Raw genomic sequence first — 19446 nt, 5'->3', positions numbered from 1 at the left:
ACAAGGAGTCTCTTCATTTCGTCTCTACTTCTATTTTCTGAGTTAGGGGGCATCTGCTAATTGACAAACAGCACCGCACACATTTGGCCTTCCCTCATCCTCATCCAGAAGTGCGTGTTTGCCTCCTTACCTCGCTGCTTTGTTGCCTCTTACCTCCTCGTCCTCCTCCTCCTCCTCCAGCTCATTGCTCTCCATCTCTTGCTAACAGCCTCTCCTTCAGTCTATCTCCCTCTCTCCTGCTCCCCCCTGCTGTGTGGCACAGTAGGTGGATGATTAGGTAGGATGCTGGAGTGTGTAAGTGTGACAGCTTTCAGACACCCACCTCCTAGCTGAGTCACGGACGGCGGTGGTGAGCATGTGATCCTATCACCAGGGTGACTCGGGTAGATCTGCGTTGCTGTGTTGTCGCATCAATATGTAATATTTGTTCTTCTCCAAAATGCCGGCATCTTGGAGGATGACTGACAACCATGCTGATGTATCTTTAGAATAAAAATCTGAGTGCTCATTGAAACTGTTACCTTGCATTGAACATGATTTAACCAAATAGATTTCATTCATTCATTCATCGACAACTGAAGCTACTACCTGTGGATTTATACACCTTAAACCCCTGCAGCTGCAACATGTATTAATAATCCATCAATATATGATTATATAACACACAGATTCAGTTTTCTGCATCTTCAGTACTTCTAGTTTTGGTACTTAAATACAGTTATCTGTTAATGCTTCTGTAGCTTTACTTATCTAGGATTTCTGAATACAATTTTTGCTTGTTATTGAGTGTTTATATGCTATAACACTAATATTTCATTGCTGTTGTTACAAAAACACTGAGCTCATGGAACTCAGCTACACTTCAATTAATTCTGTAAACAAATACGAATTGTTTTTAGTATTTAAATGTAAAAATATCAAGTCAAAGAATTCTGCAATCAATCAAAAATAATCACCACTGACCTTGAAAATAGTGCCCTTGAAATATAGTATCTCTTAACCAGAGCTATGCTACCTGTATCTACTCCTTTTAGGTAAACTGTTGTTGTAGGACTTTTTCATTGCAAAATTAGATAAGCATGAGTACTATTCTTTGATTAAATGTTGTTGCTATGAAACAGTGCCGCATCAAAATGTCACCGTATCTGTTGATAGTTACTGCAGTAGGGAGCAAACTACACTGCTGTGGCACTGATGGGTGTCGTAACACTAAATGTTTGACATCATCTTAAAAACAACGCCTGTAAAATCATTCTCCATGACTTTCAAACCTGACTGTGGCATGAGGCTTGTAATTGGAGATGGACCGGTCTGGTTAGGTGAGGAGTCGGTTAACACAGTTGTAATTCCACTGGGTTTGGAAGAATCCCAGTAAAGGTGGAACTGGTCACAAATAAGGCCTCACTGTGTCAGTGGTACGCAACGACAGAATGCCAGCTGTCAGTTTAACCAGGAACCCTGCCAGGGGGTGTGTGTGTGTGTGTGTGTGTGTGTGTGTGTGTGTGTGTGTGTGTGTGTGTGTGTGTGTGTGTGTGTGTGTGTGTGTGTGTGTGTGTGTGTGTGTGTGTGTTTTATTGGTGCCAGTGAGAGACAGTGCCAGCGATGAAGTGCCACTAAACAGATCTGGTTTCCTTCTCCGAGCAGTAGAGCGTGCATGTATGTCCTGTAGGTTACAGTGTTTGTGTGTCAGCTTAAGCTATTGTTGCCTCTCCTGTCGACCTCCTGCCCTCCACTGCAGCCACATGCAGAAAAAATCTTGGGTTTATTTTCCTCAAACTATAGTGCATGTGTTAAGGTGCTCATCTGCATGATTGTTCAGGTAGCAGGAGTTCCATAAAAGTTTTATAGTTTTTTTTTTTTTTTAACTGTGACTAAACCACAAGAACTGAAAGCATTGCGAGCCTCAATGTGAGGCGTTGAGCTAACTACAAAAAAACATGTTGATATTTAGCAGGTCGAATGTCAGGATTTTAGCAACTGCAACTCAAGCAGCACAAACTAGAGCTGAGGCCAATGCAATTTGTATTGCGGCTACTTGGACAAACCAAAGTATTGGACATTTAGAAAGGGACACATGTAGCCTAAGTCAATCCTAAGTCATAGGATCACCAAAGTTTTTACAATTCATCCTCTGGTATATCAGCACCTGATTTCATGGCAATCCATCAATTATTTGTTCTATAAGAGTGTTCATGTTAGATAGAAAATAGTAATGAATGAATGAATGAATGAAGCGAAACTGAAGGCTGGCTGGCAGTGGGTTAATAGGGGCTTACCTCAACTTTGCCAGAGAAGCTTGTTCACACAGAGGCGTAACACGCGGGTTGCCTAAACTGTGTTTTTTTCCCCTTGTCTTTTTTCATCTGAGACTCTCAGAAAAAGACAAGCAAGGAATCAGGAGCACTTTATCTCAGTCCAACAAAGCCGTCATTGAATACTGCTATGCATGAGGACTTGATAAGCTTTGGTCTCCAAGTTAGTTGTTATGCTCCACCCACTACAAGCCAGCCAAAAAGAAAGACAGAAGTCAATATTATGAGGCAACTTACAGTGTGGACAATATGCAAGGCATCTGCAAAAACTACAAAGATTACATGTAAAATGAAATACTTGACCTGAGAAACAGTAGTTTGACCCCAACAGTGAGCTTTAAACCTCATTTCACTGCCTCTTAGTCAAATTAAGTTATCTTTGGTCCTGAAGAAGCCTATGAGATGTAGCTCAGAGAAACCTTGACATGACTGACAAAATGTTTTGTAGCTTACATTGCCCCTACTCTCACACAAGCTGTATTGTGCAAACACTGTACACACACACACAGAGACTTCAGCAGCAGGCAGGGCCAGATAATTAGCGGAGGACTTCCATGATGTAAAACATCATGAACCGTCACACAGCCACGATACAAAATGGCACACACAGGTCAGAAAAAATGAATCAGTGCCACTGTATAACAGCAGCTCCCACACTGTGAATGAGCCCACTGCGCGGCACCTCCACAAAAGAACCTACAGTATAGCAACACAAAAACAGTCACACACACACACACACACACACACACAGAGCCACGCACATATGAGGAGAAATCCGACAAAGCAAAGGATGATGGTGATTATGACACATAGCTATGCCACCCACAATGGTGCCTGTGCGAGGGCAGAGCACATCAAACTGAGCAAGTGTAGCACATGCTCTGTGTCAGTCCTCCTCCCCTGCACTGGCATGTAATGTATGACACATAGCTGAACCACCTACAGGCCTGCTGTCTCCATGCCTAGCTGATGACGATGGGAGGGGGGTACTCAGGGTATCAGCCAAGGAGACGGATTCTGCTGGATTCTGCTGGATTGTCCTCTGAATGAAAGAGAGAATAGTGTGAGTGTTTACGAGCTGTTGTGGCTGCTCAGAATGTGTAAGAAAAAGGGTGTGACAAATTACTTTTAGCTTTGGTTAAAATGTTTGTTTTCAGCTTTCAAATTACCCCAAGTGTTACTTGTGTTAGTGCGCATGAATGTACCGTTGAACATCAGCTGCTATTTCATCTCTCCCCCTTTAAACATGTGAACATATGTTGGAAACATGGCCTTTTGGTGTTATGTGGCTGCAGGGGCATCTGTCCTGGGCTCAGGGCTATTCTCTGTATGTGATGAGCGTGTGGTATTGGGTGGGCAAGTGAGGGGATTTTGGTGGCTGGCAGCCAAGCACCTCTGGGTGATCCAATCTGAGTGACCCTGACTTAGCCCAGTGCTGGAATGACTAATTGAGGATCAGAGAGAGGGGGGCAAAGCAAAGGCTGTTACTGGATCTGACCCAGACTTCTTCCATGAATACAGTACACACACACACACACACACACACACACACACACACACACACACACACACACACACACACACACACACACACACACACACACACACACACACTCTCACACACACACACACACACACACACACACACACACACACACACACTCCAAGAAAGGGAGTGATCCAGATCCAGCACCCAAATCTAATTCTGGACTTTCTGTGACACATAGGAGAGCAAGCAAAGCAGGATTGGGGGGTCAGAGATATCCAATGTAAACAATTTTATTCTTATATTTATTTTTAAAGTTTAATCTTTTTTATGCTTTTTGCACATTTTCATTTTCATTGGAATGCTGCTGTCATTACAATTGTTTACACCTCCACAAAGTAGTGAAAGTTATTGAGATCATCTCCCTCTGTTTCTGACTGACATATCCTAAAATTGGCAAGAGAAACTGGCATACAACATTGCGATCAATTTTAAGACAGAAACACATTTATTCGGGGGAATTCCTGACTTTGTCTAGCATCACCAGCAGGCCAGACTTACAATTTTGATAAAACCACAATATTCACAACATTTAGTGTGTACAGTCAGCTCAACTTGAGCTGACTGTCAGCTTTGCTCTTGGACCATCATCAGGCCAAACCTTTCTGGAGCTAACAGATGGTAAACACACATGAAAATGACAGAAAACCAGCAAATCCTCACATTTCAGAAGCTCCAACAATGAGTGAACACGCTTTTTTTCTGCACAGATGATGGAAACCTTGGAAATAGATATTTTGGTTATTTGTACGAAGCAGGAAAAACTATAATTTCAAGACTGACAAAAAAGCCATTGAGTTTATATGAACATGCTTGCAAATACTTGCAAATTCACATATGCAACAAATACAGATGAAAAATTGCATTTATTTGCATCTAGGGTTTTTGTCCTCACAATGAATGTATTTCAAAGATTCACTTTCCTTTTACCTCTGATTCCGAACATGTTTGATGCTTAGCATATAGTTTTCATTAAGGTGTTTTTGCTGTTTGCAACAACTGAAAACAACCAGTTACAGACTACAAAAACAGTCACTTTGCAGTCAGAAAATCAAAACAATGAGCTGAAAATCACTAAAAGACTCTGCAGAGCAACTCTAATGGTTACTAGAGTTGCATTTTTTCAGCTACCTCTAGATGTGTTTCTTTCTTACTATTAAAATATTAATTATTGTCTCTTTCAATGAAATTAAAATTATTGTCTGTTGCTTCATGAGCGAATTGCTTTACATTATTATGCCCTCTTTATGTCGTGATCTCAACCATAGAAAGAACACCTACACAGGAGAATAAGCCTAGGCAAAGGTCTATTCTCAACTGAGTGTTAAAGTGTTGCTCTCACAATAGTCACTAACTCTCACTTGTGCAAATAAAACATAACTGAATTCAACTGACCCAGAAAGAGGAAGGATATGTGACATGCAAACTGAGCTCAAGTGTTTAAATTGTACTGAGTAATCTAGAGACAGATGCTGGTAATACTGAGAATATATCTAAATGAAGGTTAATGTGAGAAAATAGAGGGGATGTGTAAAGACAGAACTTGTACTGAGGGGTGGAAAGGAGTAAAGAGGGGAAGAGGAAGCTGTGTACTGTGCCAATAGGAAGAGTTTGTTCCTCATACAGGAGACAGTGTCAACACACATGCTGTTCTCAATATAGCTACTGTCACACGGCCAGGCATACCTCTCTCTCCTTTCCAGCCTGACTCTTGCACCTTCCTTAACACCCCTCCTGCCTCGCTCACGTTCTTCTATCTCCCCCTCATATGAGCAGGTTGCATTCTTCTTTTCCATTCCCTCAGTCCTCCCCCGTGGACCTGTCCATCAGTGTCACGTCCCCAGAGCTAAATTAACTGATCTCCCTTCCTTTGCCCCTTCTTTCTTCTCTCCCGCTCTGTATATATTACAGACTTGACACCCAGCCAGACATTGGTTTAATATAACACACATTCTCTGTGCCTTCTACTAGCTCTCACATTACCCTCTCTTTCCAACTCCCACCACCCAGCTTTCATATGGGCACTAGCCGCTTGCTTTTTCCATACTTTACCCACCGCAAAAGGAGCTTTTTGTTCTTGAATAGCTCCCTCATTGCCATGGTAATCCAGCAGAAAGAGAGTGCGGTTTTTCTGTCTAGGGCCTCGAGGATGAAAATAGTTATTCACGATGGGTTTCTTTAAGTGGCCCTGATTCTAAGAAATCAGTCAATGCAAATCTGGAGCTGTCATGAAGAAGTCATATGTTTACGGTCTGTGTATTATTGTTATAGTTTAGTACCGCCAAGCAATTTCTCATACTTGTCTGCCTCTTCTTCTACCAGATGAACCACTTGCTGCCATGTCGGCCTTCCTGTTGATCCCCCTCTTCCTCTGTCTTGCTTGTCCTCCAACATCATCCTCCCCCTTCCTTCCTCCCTCCACCACCTCACCACTCACTGTGGTAATCCCATTACTCATGTGTGAATACCAGCTGGGGGAGAGAGGGAGAAAGGGCGGGAGAATGTGCACAGAGGATAACTGTGTAGAGGCCTTGCATCTCAATTAGATAGTCGGACACTGGGAGGTTTTTCAATACTTGTCTAGAGAGGAGAAGAAACTATGTCTGACGTTGAAAACTTTTCTACTGTAAACTATTAAGTTTTCAAACTTCAGAGTGTCCTGGTAGCCTAAAGATTAGGGAGCATACCACATAAAATCTGCATCTATGACTTAAATCCCAGCTGCCTGGACCATTGTTGCATGTTGTATTTCCTGTTTACATGTTTATTCAATTAACAAATGATCAAATCAAGACAAAAGTATCCCCCTTTAAAGACTCTGACTTGAAGTGAACAGCAGCTCCAAGGACAAAGCATAATCATAAAGAGAAATGTGTAAAATACAAACATGCAACTAATACTAAAACAGATAGAAGCAGGGGAAGAGACATGCAGAAAGGTAACTGCTGAGGTGAGTGATGAGCTTGATGTGACCTGGCGGCTACAAGTATCAGAGATGAGTGACAAATCCTGATGAGCATGCTTGGAATGTTGCTGCTTATGTAAATCAAGCCCATCACTTGCCCTAGTATCCCGAAGCACTTCCAGGCTAGAAAATCGTTTTTGGGAGCATTTTTCATTTTGCATATGCTTTTACGATTCGTCTGTCTTTTTAGTATTTGTGGCATTTTTGTATCCCAATGGTCCTATGAAGGGGTAAAGAGGGAGAAAAAGAGAGACAGAGGGAGTGATAGTTGGCTGTATCTCCTGACTGTTGGACTGGAAGGCTTGAAAATAAACAAGTTCTTTGATGACAAAGAACCCATTGACTCCCTTATTCCGTCTCTCTCTCCCACTCCTTATTCTCCACAGATTTGCTCTCTTTTCCGCTATCTCACTCTCTGTCCTTTTTTTTTTTGCTCGTCGTTTCAAAGGGATGAGGTTTGAGGTTGAATGTGCGTGTGTGCGTGTGCGTGTGTGTGTGCATGTGTGTGTGTGTGTGTGTGTGTGTGTGTGTGTGTGTGTGTGTGTGTGTGTGTGTGTGTGTGTGTGTGTGTGTGTGTGCGTGTGCGTGTGCGTGTGTGTGTGTGGTGGAGCTGCCACCCTGCTGCACTTGTTGTCCCCTCAGCTGCCGGCTCTTTCTTTCATCCGGTCTGCTCCTCTCACCCTCCATGCCTTTTTGGTCTACAGCAACCCATCTTCTGTTTGCTTTTTCACCATCACACAAGAAATTAAACATCCTTCTCCTCAATTAGGTCTCCCCACAAGAAAAAACTAAAGCTAATCAAGACTTTGCAGGCCTTTGATACAATATTGTCTGAAGTTGATTATGTAAGAGAGTTTGTTGGAAATTAAGATAATTGTAGTGTGGATGACTGAAAAAAGCCAAAGTAGGAGAGCCGAAATTGAGTGTGTGCACATGCATGTCTTTGAGAGTGTGTCTGTGTGTTCGTGCGGTGGTACAAGTCATCAAACACCCTATGTAAATACTGCATTACACCTCTGTTGGATGTTCAACGCCCCGTCCAGGAATTATAATCCTGCCTGGTTGCGACTGGTTGCTAAAATCAGGTTCTGTATGTACATGCGCAGTGTATATGTGTGTGTGTATGTGTGTGTGTGTGTGTGTGTGTGTGTGTGTGTGTGTGTGTGTGTGTGTGTGTGAGTGTTTGTGTGTCTGCACTGCCTGTGGTGGCCCTGGTTAGTGGGCTACCACACCCATTGTCCACGGTAATTACACCGACTCAAGCCATCTGTGTTGTAGAAACACAGAACAGAAGAAACCGGTGCGTGTGCGAGCGCTGACTGGATGGCATGATACATAGCTGCATCACTGATGTCCATTTTAAATGCATTTTTAAGCAACTGAACATAAACTTCTACACTAGTTGTGATTGTTTGCTTTAGATCTCGCTCACGTCATTCATTCTTACTTGGGATGACACATCACTTAGCTCATGAAAGATGGAGAGTGGGAAGGATGGGGGTGGGTAGATGGTTGATCTATAGGAAAGATGTGTGTGGGGATGTTCACACCCACCCAACTGTGAGTATTCACATACACACAAACAGTCCAGTAACAAAGTCTCGGGTCTCCCTTTAATTCCCTCTGTCTTTCTCTGTGGTGCGTCTGTCTGTCATTCTGATTAGGAACGGGTAGGGTCACATAAAGCTCAGAGTGGATGAAAAAGGGCGGGATGGGAGATATAGGGACTTACGGATGATGTGGAACAAATAATACAAGGCTCTTCTGTCATACACTCGTGTTTGTCAAATGCATTGTCAGGTTCACGCACCGAGCAATGGCAGCATCTAACATGACTAGATATTACAATGCAAAACAAAGCTTTTCGAACATCATATGTTTTAGCTCACTATGTGTGATAAATCTATGACAACTGCAATGCTGACACTTGTATTTGCATGACAATATAACTAACTAAAAAGCTTCAAAATTACATGTCAAACTGATTAAATATTAGTAAACATTTATGGTATATAAGCCTCAGAAATGTGCTTTTTAAAAATGTTTTGGTCAAGCTGTATGCCTCTATTGTTGCTTTTATGGTAGAAAGCTGAAAGGAAATGATTGAGAGAAAGCAATAAAGCTTTGTGTCAGTAAAAAAGAGCATCTGGATGCTGCTTTCAATAATTAACATGTCTGTCAGACCTTTAGTTCAGTTTTTATGCAGTTTGATGGAATATGCCATAGTATTCAACTATTTTCGTATTGGCTATTTCTTTAAGAAAATCCTCTCTATTTACAAGTGACATTTTCCTGCCGTCATACCTGCTGACTTACTTAGAATGTTACAATCTATTAGTTCCTAATTAGACACTTAATTAAAACTTGAATAAGTACAAATGCACTGCAAAGGTCATCTGTTTAAAAAAAAAGTGAGGAAGACCTGAAGCAGTAAAACATGCGCCACAAAGATATCGTTAGCATTAACTTATATACTGTCTGCTGCACATGTCTAATTATAATCAGGATAACAAGATTTTCACAATGTCTGATTACATTTATATCACAGGTTTCTTTACTTTACAGCTTAGGGGTGTTAAAAATGAGCACAGTTGCTGAAATTTAAAGAAAAATCTTTTGTTTGAGCGAACCGACATCAAAAAGTTATGCAAAATGATTTCATACATTCAGTTCGCAAGTACATCAACCTGAAACATGAGTATCATGACCTGAGGAGTAAAATTGAGAGGTGGTGTGAGGGAGGAAAAAAGATGCAGGCATGGAGAGGTGGCAGAGGTGGGAGCAGGAGGAGGAAGAGGTGTGAGAGTGAAGGAGGGTGGATGGACACATGGATGAATGGGTGGTCAAGGCAGACAGAACAATGTAAAGAGAGAATGGGGTGAGAAAAAAGAAGGGATGGATAAACAGCCAGAGTGAGGGAGGAGGTCGAGGAGGAGGAGAATATGGGTGGGAGAGAGGGAGGATATAGAGTGAAGCGCGGTGTTTATCAGTGTTCAGAATGTTCTGTGCTGTAGATTTATCCACAAATGTCATCTCCTGTTCTTGAGTTACAACAGAATGTGTTCACACAAGTCACAAACATGCACACAGACATATAAGTGCACAAAGAAATGTCATAAAGGTGGAGCTGTTTGTCCACACAGCATGAAATCACTCTTATTTGACTGTCATTTTTTTTCTCCTCCATCTGGAGCTTTTCCTTTACTCCTCTCTTCAATTTCTTCTCTCTCATTTCTCGCTCTGTGTGAAAAGCTTGCGCGATGCCAAAGACCTTGTCACCTAAACAAGAAACACAGACATCTGAAAATGTAAAAATGATAAATATGTGTCAGATGCTAGCCATAAAATATGAAAACACACCAGAGATGGCAAAAAAACAGACAGGGGAAGAGTGCAACACTTTCCTTCCCGGCTGATTGCCTTGTTGGCGGCAGCTGTGTGAGAAATTCTCACACAGGTTTATCCACTGGTCTTCCTGTTTCTAAAGAAGACAGGACAGGATAGTGGTTCCTGCATCCTCTTTAATGGCTTTCTTTTAGTCTAGTTTCTTATCAGGTGGAACAGAGTTGTCTTCCTGTGCGTGTCAGAGAATGGCCAGTAAAGTGAGGAGAAATCCTGTTTGTAAATCACACCACAGGGATGTTGCTGCTGTCAGGTGACTTTGTTTACTTTGTTTTACTAGCACTCTCTTATCTAGTTGACAAGATGGGGTAGTGGTGTGTATCACTGACGCAACAATGCGGTCGAAAATGCACAAAAACACACATTAAACCTTCATCCTGTGCACCAGGTGCCAGTGCACAAAAAGGCAAAAAAGGAGATGCACTTGACCTCCCATGTGTGACGCCTCACCCACTCACGTGCACTTATCAAATACATACGACAGCTTCATGTCAGGTCAGGAGGAAGCAGAAGGTCAGCGTGTTCGAGGTGACAGGAAACATATCTGGGCATGACTTCGGTCCTCTCAATCAAACAAGTCATGCTGAATGTCTGATCAAGTGAAAGAGTTTACAGATTACATGGCTGGATGTCTTTAGGCACTTGATGCACGTTGACATGTGCTCACCCTGAGTCATTGTACATGGTATGTGTTTGTGAGTTTAATGGTTGGCTGCACTTTTAAAAAGAAGGAAGTTAATAAAATGTGGGACATTAGCAGCAGGAAATACTGCAGATTCACATTCTAATGAACCACAAGCTGTTCGTTTTTTAATTTAATTGTTTTTATGTGCAGATGTTTTTGGAGAAATTTAAATAAGTATAAATGTGGTTGCTGCTATGGGTACCAAAATCAAAGCATTTTCAACGATCAGTGACAGATAATGCTTCAGATTACAGATAGCTACTATTTCATATAGGCTACCAACAAACTCATAGTTATTTACTTACTCACAAGGAAAAAAATGCAAGAAATAAGTACTAAATTATTTGGTAAATTGTATATAACTGCATACAACTGCATGTAAAAGGTGAGTTTGCGAATAGTTGAAGGAAATTAAAGTATTCTTTAAATTTATTTTCAACTTATACACATTTAAAACATGTTGTGAATATAATAATAACTGGTCCTGAATGTTTTCTCAGGAAAAAAAAATAACATTTAATACTGAGAGCACACTTAAACGCTTTAACCATACCTGAAACTTCTGAATCTACAAATGTGTTCTATTTCAAAAGTTTAACTGATGTACACACAAGGTTTCACTGACACATCCATTCTCAGTGACAAGCCGTATATTGAACGAAGATCTGCTTACAGACTAGTCTGATGAAAACATTCACATATTAAACTCAGATTAGTGACAGTTTGCACATAGATAACTCTTTATTACAGGCCACAGCGTCAGAGAAATAAACAAAACGCATTTTTTAAAGGTCGAATTAAATAAATATCTGAATGCAACACGTTTCTTTTTAGCTCTGAGTAACGTAAAGTCATCAGTCATGTACAGAAAAATGATGCACAGACCGTCATCTCTGGAAAGTGTCTCACTCGCTAAGATACGCAGTAATGATGAGCAAAATGTCCTGTTTTCAGAATTATTCATTCATCGACTGTTTCGTGTTATTTTTCTACTTTAATGAGTGAAATTATTCCGCTGAAGGGGATTAATTAATACCCTCACCCATATTGACGCAAATAGACTCCGCGAGCCGGGCTGCACTCGCGCCTCTCTTGATTCGCAGCTTTCGGATGTGATGTCACAACGGCAGCGCGCTATGACGGTCTCCTAGGCAACGCCGCGTGCTGCAGTGACGCCAGCCCAGGCCCCGGCTCGTGGTGAGTGGGCGTGACTCGCCACGTTAGCCCCCCCCCTCCCTCCTGTCTCCCGTCAGTGTGGGCGGGCCCCACTCAGATGAGAGCGAGCGAAACACGACACCCCGAGGACGGAGAGAGAGGCACGGGGGGTGGGGGGGAGGAGAAAGTAGCACTGAGTGGTGTGAGAGTGAGTGGAGGACTAAAAAAAGTGTGTGAAGAAAGAGAGGCTTCTTTCTAACGTTAATTTCTGTCAAAGAAGTAACTGAGGACTGAGGCGGAGACATGTCAAACGGCGACGAAGATGCAGTTGAGACGGAGTAAACAGCTACCGGACAGTTAGCGGAGCAACTTGTTACAACAGACGGAGAAAGGCTTCCCTGGCTGGCCCGAGTCGGGACGGTTGGCCGTTTTTCGCCGCAACTTGAACAGACCTCAACGCTACCGGACGAGAGAGGAGGACCAACGCGGTCTCTGGCGGAAAACAAGCCCTTCGGTCGGTGTGGTTGTTTGGCAGAGTGCCGGGGAAACGGACCGAGAGAGCGCGGCGGCTCGAAAGAAGAGAGAGCTGCTAAAGCGGCAGCTGCAAAAGTTTGCGGTGCGTCTTCACCTAGTTTTCCAGATTGGAAACAAGAGCGGGAATAAGAGGCCGAGAGACTGACTTTTCGTTCCTCAAGCAACTTGGTGGAATTCTTCCAGTTTACCGAACTTTACTGGCCTGCCAAGTTAGCTAAAGCAGAAAGAATGAAAACACCTGGAGATACTGGTAAGTTTGCTAGAGATATTTTTCTACCCTTGTGTTTTTCTGTTTACTCGTCGTGGCCGTTGTTGGTGAAGCTAACAGTGAGTAATTTGCCGATTAATTAGCAAGGCAGATCATTAGCAACATTCGCCTCCAGTTGGTGAAAACCTGTTGATAGTTGTTCTCACGAGCGGTGCAACAGTCGGTGGTTTCGTAAAAAATCTGGTGCAGGTTGAGTACTGTACTCTACTTTAAGAGGAAGTGGTTAAACTACTGTACAGTTGTTAAAGCGACATCCTCTGTCACCCTGACAACCCAGTTTTACCATCCAGCACCTTTTAGAAGATTTACTGGAAAACATGGGAGCACTATATGGCAGGCTAAAAGAGAAAAGTGGACCTGTTGATAAGTTACTTGAGGACTCTTCTCCTGGTGGCGGCGTGGATGTGACTGGATCAAAGCAGGTATACCCGGAGCAAGCTGATATTAACCCAGTAAGCGAGCATACATTTGTCATGTATTTGGCCTGTCAGCACTTTAAAGTGAGGTGGAGGGGATTCCCAGCAGTCAGCTGAAGCCTGTATGAGGCTGTCTAATTCCTGAAATGCTTGCATAAGTTCGTTCTTCATCCTCTCTCTTGAAGCCAGTGCATTTTTTTTTCTTAAGAAAGGAGGAAGTGGAAGTACAGTCATGTGTGCCATCTATGCAGTTTATTATTTCTGTGTAGGTCATAGGCTGCCTACTTGACACGAGGCTTTCTTTAAGCGGCAAAACTGCAGCTGGTTTATGAACTTCTGTTGACATAATTGAACAGCTTGAACGCTCAAAATGTCAAGTTTATAATGTTGCAAAATATATAAGACATGTATAGTATTTAGTCTAGTACCCACTGTATAAAACAAAGCATTTAAAATGTATTTAAATATTTAGTAAATGTAAATTATGGCTTTTTAAAGTAGTAAGCAAGTGGCTCAGGGCCATGTGTGTGTGACTGACAAACTGTGCAGGACCCTTTTCACTTGGGATGTTCCCCTCCCTTCCCCCACCATGTCCCCTCCTGACTCCCGCTGCACCCAGCCTCAGCCCCTCAGCCCTCCACATTCCTGCACACACACCCACTCCATGACATCACACCGCATCCCACCACAAGTAGCCCTTTTATTACAAGGAACTCAGTGTTTGTGTGGCAGCAGATGGCTTAAGCTCCTTCGGGAGGGCACGTAAAACTGTATTTAGGTTATGGTTTTGATGGACGTGTTTGCTGTGAGAGTGTGTTTGTGTAGTAGGTTGGTTGTGTTTATCTGTTCAGTAAAGGTAAAGGTTAACTGGTCCCATACTGAGGTTCTCTCGTCTGATTAGTGTAACCTGTGTGCAGGGGTCCAGCTAGTGTTATTATACCACTATCATAACCTGTAGTTATTTTCATTCTCCAGTGATGTTTGCACTTTTTTGTTTTAAAATTGTATTATTTTATATAAATAACATTAAGCTCATTAATACGTCTGGCTTACTTAGTCAACATGAGACAAAGCAGCTTATCTAATCTGCAACTGATAAACGTTTGACTTTGTTGCCCCTAAATGTCTTTAAATCCTTAAGCAGCTGTTAAAATCCTTTCTAGTTAAATTTTTGCCAGTTGGCGACTAATTTGATTAAGCATTAGGCCGACATCTTATTGTCCTGTTTCTTCATGAATTTCATCAGGTCGTTAAATTTGAATAATTCTGCTGATTAATTGACAAATCTCTTCAGTACTAGCTGGTACTTAAGAAATTCTGTCACATGGCATTATTTAACAACAAATCCGATCTTTTATCAGTACCTTTAAATAGTTGAATTATTAGACCTGCTGATCTGTGCTGCTGTCCTGATCTGTTGGGCCTCCTGCTGTTGCTGCATTTGCAATCAGAACACAAGCTTTAACCCTTAACCTGTGTATATCCCACATCTGAAGGATGCAACAGTCTGTGGATAGGAGGAGGATAAAAAATGTAATCGTTCATTCCTGGGTTGTTTGATGTAGGATTATGTCCCATATGATAAGCTGCTGCCTCTGTGAAGCTTCCCTGCTTTCTCTTCAGCACCGGACACTTCCCTTGTACTTCAGTTTTCCACAGCCACTTTATTAGCCTAAATAGATTTCTGCTGAAATAAATAATGGATGTGTGAAGTAGGAAATGGTGGGGCTATATCTACATCTGTTGTTCCTGACAGATTGGTGTTGGTTTAGCGGTTTTAGAAAGTGTTCTATTTAATTTCTGTTTATAACCAGATACCGATTTGACATGATCTTTGTCAGGGTTTCATGTAGTCTGAGCGATTAGTTAGAGGCAAAGTATTCTACAGGTTGCATTAGTCAGCAGAGAGGTGGTATTTATTATCTCATAAATACTTGCACAGTCATACATACACCTGTGCATGCACCTTAAAAGCTGTGCTCATGATTAATAACTGCCCTATCTTCAGTCGCTCCATGATATCTACACCCCCATCACACACACTACACCCCAGCTTTTGTATTTCTTTAGTTTTCTTCCATCCCACCTTAGAGGTTACAGTTTTTTCTCCTCTCAGCTCTATCATTCTTTTTCTCTTGAGGGGGTGAGGACTGGTGTGTGTCTTTGTGAGATTGAATTGCATCATGGGACCCCTGGCTCTGGAGTAGCTATTGTGTGTGTGTGTGTGTGTGTGTGTGTGTGTGTGTGTGTGTGTGCATGCGTGTGGGACAATGGTGGGAGTGGGGCAGGGCTTGGGACTGATTGTGTGTGGTGGACTTGTGGGGCCAGGGACTTCTCATTGTGCTAATAATCATGCGGAGTAGCTCATAGTTTGGTGGTGCTTTTGACAAATGAAGAGACTACATTTAGGCATTTGTATGAAATATATGTGTATGACAATAATTCGGGTGAAAGAAGAAGTGGTAAATTTGGGCAAGTGTATTTTTCTCCAGTCACTCAACTGTGAAGTTTTAATTATTATTGTTTTATGCTACTTCCTGCTTTCAGAATGATTGATGTGTCAGGGAGTTATGTTGCCGTTTATTCTAGGCACACGCACTGTCCTGTCTTATGATGTGGCAGGGCAGGTAACAAAAAGGTAGCTTGTGAGCAATGAATACAAAGACAATATTTCACCTTTTCCTTGTGTGGATTTATGTGTGCGATTGCAAGCATATGCTTTTCAATCACAAAAACCGCTGTGATGATAAGCACAGCGATTAGCCTTATCTGTGAAAACTCCCTTGCAGTGCTGACCACAGCAAAACCACTACCTCCTACTTACTATCCCAATACAGTTTTACAACCTGGTTTATGGGATAGTGTCCCGCTGTGATCAGGCTCAGCCAGCATACTTAAAACCTAAAACAGATGATGTTCCATAACAAAACTGGTTATTGTCCATCTGAAAATGCTGGCAAGTTCTACTAGGTGTCAAGAATTAGCATTAGTTGCCAATGTGAATAGTTTTTATAAAAGGTATTCACCCTCCTTGGAAGTTTTCCCATTTTATTACTTTTCAACACTGAACCATGATCAATAAAAAAAAAATTACAAAAATGACTCTTTCCTGTCAAAGTGAAAACTGACTTCTACAAGGTAATGTCAATTAATGAAACTATAAAATGTAAAATAAGTGATTGCGTATGTATTCACCCCCCTTTAAAGTGACTCCTCTGATTAAACACAGTTGCAGCCAACTGATGCTAGAAGTCACACAATTAGTGAAATGTAGATCATCCAAGTGCAGTGAATGTGTCTCAAGTGATTGTAGTATAAAGACATATGTATCTGGAAGGTCCAATCACTGGTGAATCAGTACTGTTGACTTTAACTACACCATGAAGACTAAAGAACATTAAAAGCAACTCTGAAAAAAACATTTAAAAGAATAAATTCAGGGATAAATACAAAAAAAAATTGAAGTTATTGAATATCTCTGGTATAGTTAAATCCATCATTAGAAAAGGAAAAGAAGTGGCACATTTGTAAATATTCCTCTAGCAGGCTGTCCTTGTAAACAAAATGACTGTCCAAGAAAGGGAGGAGTGAGGGAAGCCACCAAGATACCCATGACTCCTCTGAAGTAGTTACAAAATCAGTGGCTTAGATGGGAGAGAAAGCTCATGTTAAATCTTCACTAAAGAAGTCGGCATATGGGAGACACTGAAGTCAACTGGAAGAAGCTTCTGTAGCCTGATGAGACCAATATTTTGCTTTTTGGCTGTTAGACTGTTGGCAGGCACCAACTACTGCATACCATCACAAACACACCATCTCCACTGTAAGAAATGGTGGTGGCACCATCATGATGTGTGAATGAATTCAGCAAAGTATAGGGAGATCCTGAAAGAACAACCTGATGAAGTCTGCGGGAGAACTGAGACTTCGGAGAATATTTGTTTTCTAGCAAGACAATGACCAAAAGCATACAGCCAAAATGCAGAATTTTTTTAAAGACAATAAAGTGAATGTTCTAGAGGGGCCAAGTCAGAGCCCATACCTCAATACAGTTTAGAATTTTTGTCTGGAATTGGAAATAGCTTTTCACTTACAATGGCTGTGTAACCTGAAAGAGCGTAAGCAGTTTTGCAAAGGAGAATAAGGTAAAATTGCAATGTCAAGATTTGCAAGGCTGAGAAATATCCACACAGACTACATCCTGTCAATAAAAGTGCATTTACTAAATACTAAATGAGGGGGGAGAAGAGATACTTATGCAGTCATTTATTTTAGTTTTTTTTTTATTAAGTAATTATGTGGCATTACTTTGTAGAAATCTGTTTTCACTTTGACATGAAAGAGGCTGTTTTGTACACTGACTATGATTAGATGCTGAAAAGCAATTGAAGGTGGTACCTTCAAGGGGATTAGATAGTTTTTTATAGGCACTGTCAGCTTTCAGGAATTTTCTGAAAACACACAAGGATATTTATTTTATTTTAATTTGTTGTAAAAATATAAAAATACTGGTAACATTACAATGATTGATTGTTAACAAACAGAAAAAAAAATTCCAATGCATTGGCAACATGGCCTACTTTTCCTTGTCACAATAGTTCCTCATAAAAGTTTTGATATGGTCCTATCCTATCCTCTGTGGTGCTAAGTTGATAAATGACTTCTGGTCGAGAGGGGCTTTAGTTGTGGAAATGTCTGTATTTAGCCAGGAATGTGACTAAAGGGAACAATGTGCTCAGCCAGTCGACACTAATGGACCTCCCCACCATTAGTCCTGTGCCGCCCTTGACCAGGGAGACCAGAGGGAGGCCAGAGAGACCATAGCCAACAAGGCAGCTTTACCCTTGATGGCCCGTGTGCTTCTGACCGCTGTCCAGCACTGCTCCCGGCCTATTCACCCTACTGTCCCAGAGACCAACACATTAACCTCAGATCTGACCATCAATTCCTATAGGTTGGGCTTGTCATCGTGTTTGATCAGTTGTGATCGGTTGTGAGGTTTGACACTTAGGAACTCAATTTACAGTTCACTTTCTATGCTGATAACCTAACAGCAGAACTAAATGTGTCCTCAGGCCATTTGTGTATGTCTGTGATGTGAGTTGAACCTAGTTTTACTGCCATTCCATTGGTTGCTGTCACGGCATGACCCCGCATCGACTTTATTGGATTTTTGTTAGGAATGGAAAAGGTGGGGGTCTGAAGGGGATAGATTGTTGACAGATAACTGTAACAGTTTTGAAGAAGTTGTGTGTAAGTACACAACACACATTCTCATACATACTGCTGCATTTTATTGGAATTCTTGGACCTCCCACATTCCTGCTTAGAAGGTTAATAGTTGCCGGCTGTGCTGCATTACACATGAGAAGAAAACAACAGTTACTATCTCTTTAAGTCTTTCATGAACACAGCCAGAGTAATCTTCATGCGTGCATTTAATAGACATATATTTAATACTTCATGAGGATAATACTAATAAAGCCAATTTAAGAATGTAGAAAACCGTGCCTGTTATTTGAAGAGACAAGAAATAGTATCCTTTTTTCAAGCTAGCAGCATGAAAATCCACACTTACTCCACCACGCAAACACACAAGGGTCTCTTTTCAAATGGGTATCAAAATTCATGTCGAGAATGCAGTGGGGTGTGTTGGTGTGCATGGATTGACCTGCACAATTGAGCAGCTGTTTGTGTTTGCGCATACATGTGCATTGTAAGGTAATATGGGGAGTCACAGAGCTACACTGTTGTAGAGGTGACTCAGTGTGATGTGCAGAATGGCATGTTGTTGTAAAAGAATATGAAGTGTGTATATGAAAGAGGCAGGGTTTTCTGGGTGGGCAACTCTGTAAAGGTATCACATGTGAACAATGCTTGTACGTCGATGCTTGTGGGTATATGTAACAGCTTCTTGGTGGCGGTGGCGCCACTGAAACTGATCTGAGTCTGATTACACACGCGCACACACACACACACACACACACACACACACACACACACACACACACACACACGATATTCAGGTAACTTTATTCGTCTGATTCTTCCAGACGAGAGGTTTTATTTTGGATCCTAACAACACAGTGCCCTGTCCTTAAGGTTAGAGCTTAGATTGTCACCTTTCTACTGAAGTAGTGTCTGGATGTAAGCTGTCAAAACC

General features: G+C 41.7%; 1 protein-coding gene across 1 annotated transcript in view; it reads left to right on the top strand.

Annotated features, from left to right (window-relative positions):
- The first annotated feature begins 12226 nt into the window (after positions 1 to 12226).
- The window catches only part of erfl3 (Ets2 repressor factor like 3), a 57577-nt gene continuing 50357 nt past the window's right edge, over positions 12227 to 19446 (top strand). The window contains exon 1 of the mRNA XM_023276073.3: positions 12227 to 12849. Coding sequence (XP_023131841.2) covers positions 12828 to 12849 — 22 coding nt within the window. The 5' untranslated portion in view covers positions 12227 to 12827. The remainder of the gene's footprint in view (positions 12850 to 19446) is intronic.

This window comes from Amphiprion ocellaris, chromosome 9, assembly GCF_022539595.1.
Source record: "Amphiprion ocellaris isolate individual 3 ecotype Okinawa chromosome 9, ASM2253959v1, whole genome shotgun sequence".
Lineage (NCBI taxonomy): Eukaryota > Metazoa > Chordata > Actinopteri > Pomacentridae > Amphiprion > Amphiprion ocellaris.
The sequence above is the reverse complement of the archived record's forward strand: the minus strand, read 5'-3'. Positions and strand labels throughout refer to the sequence as shown.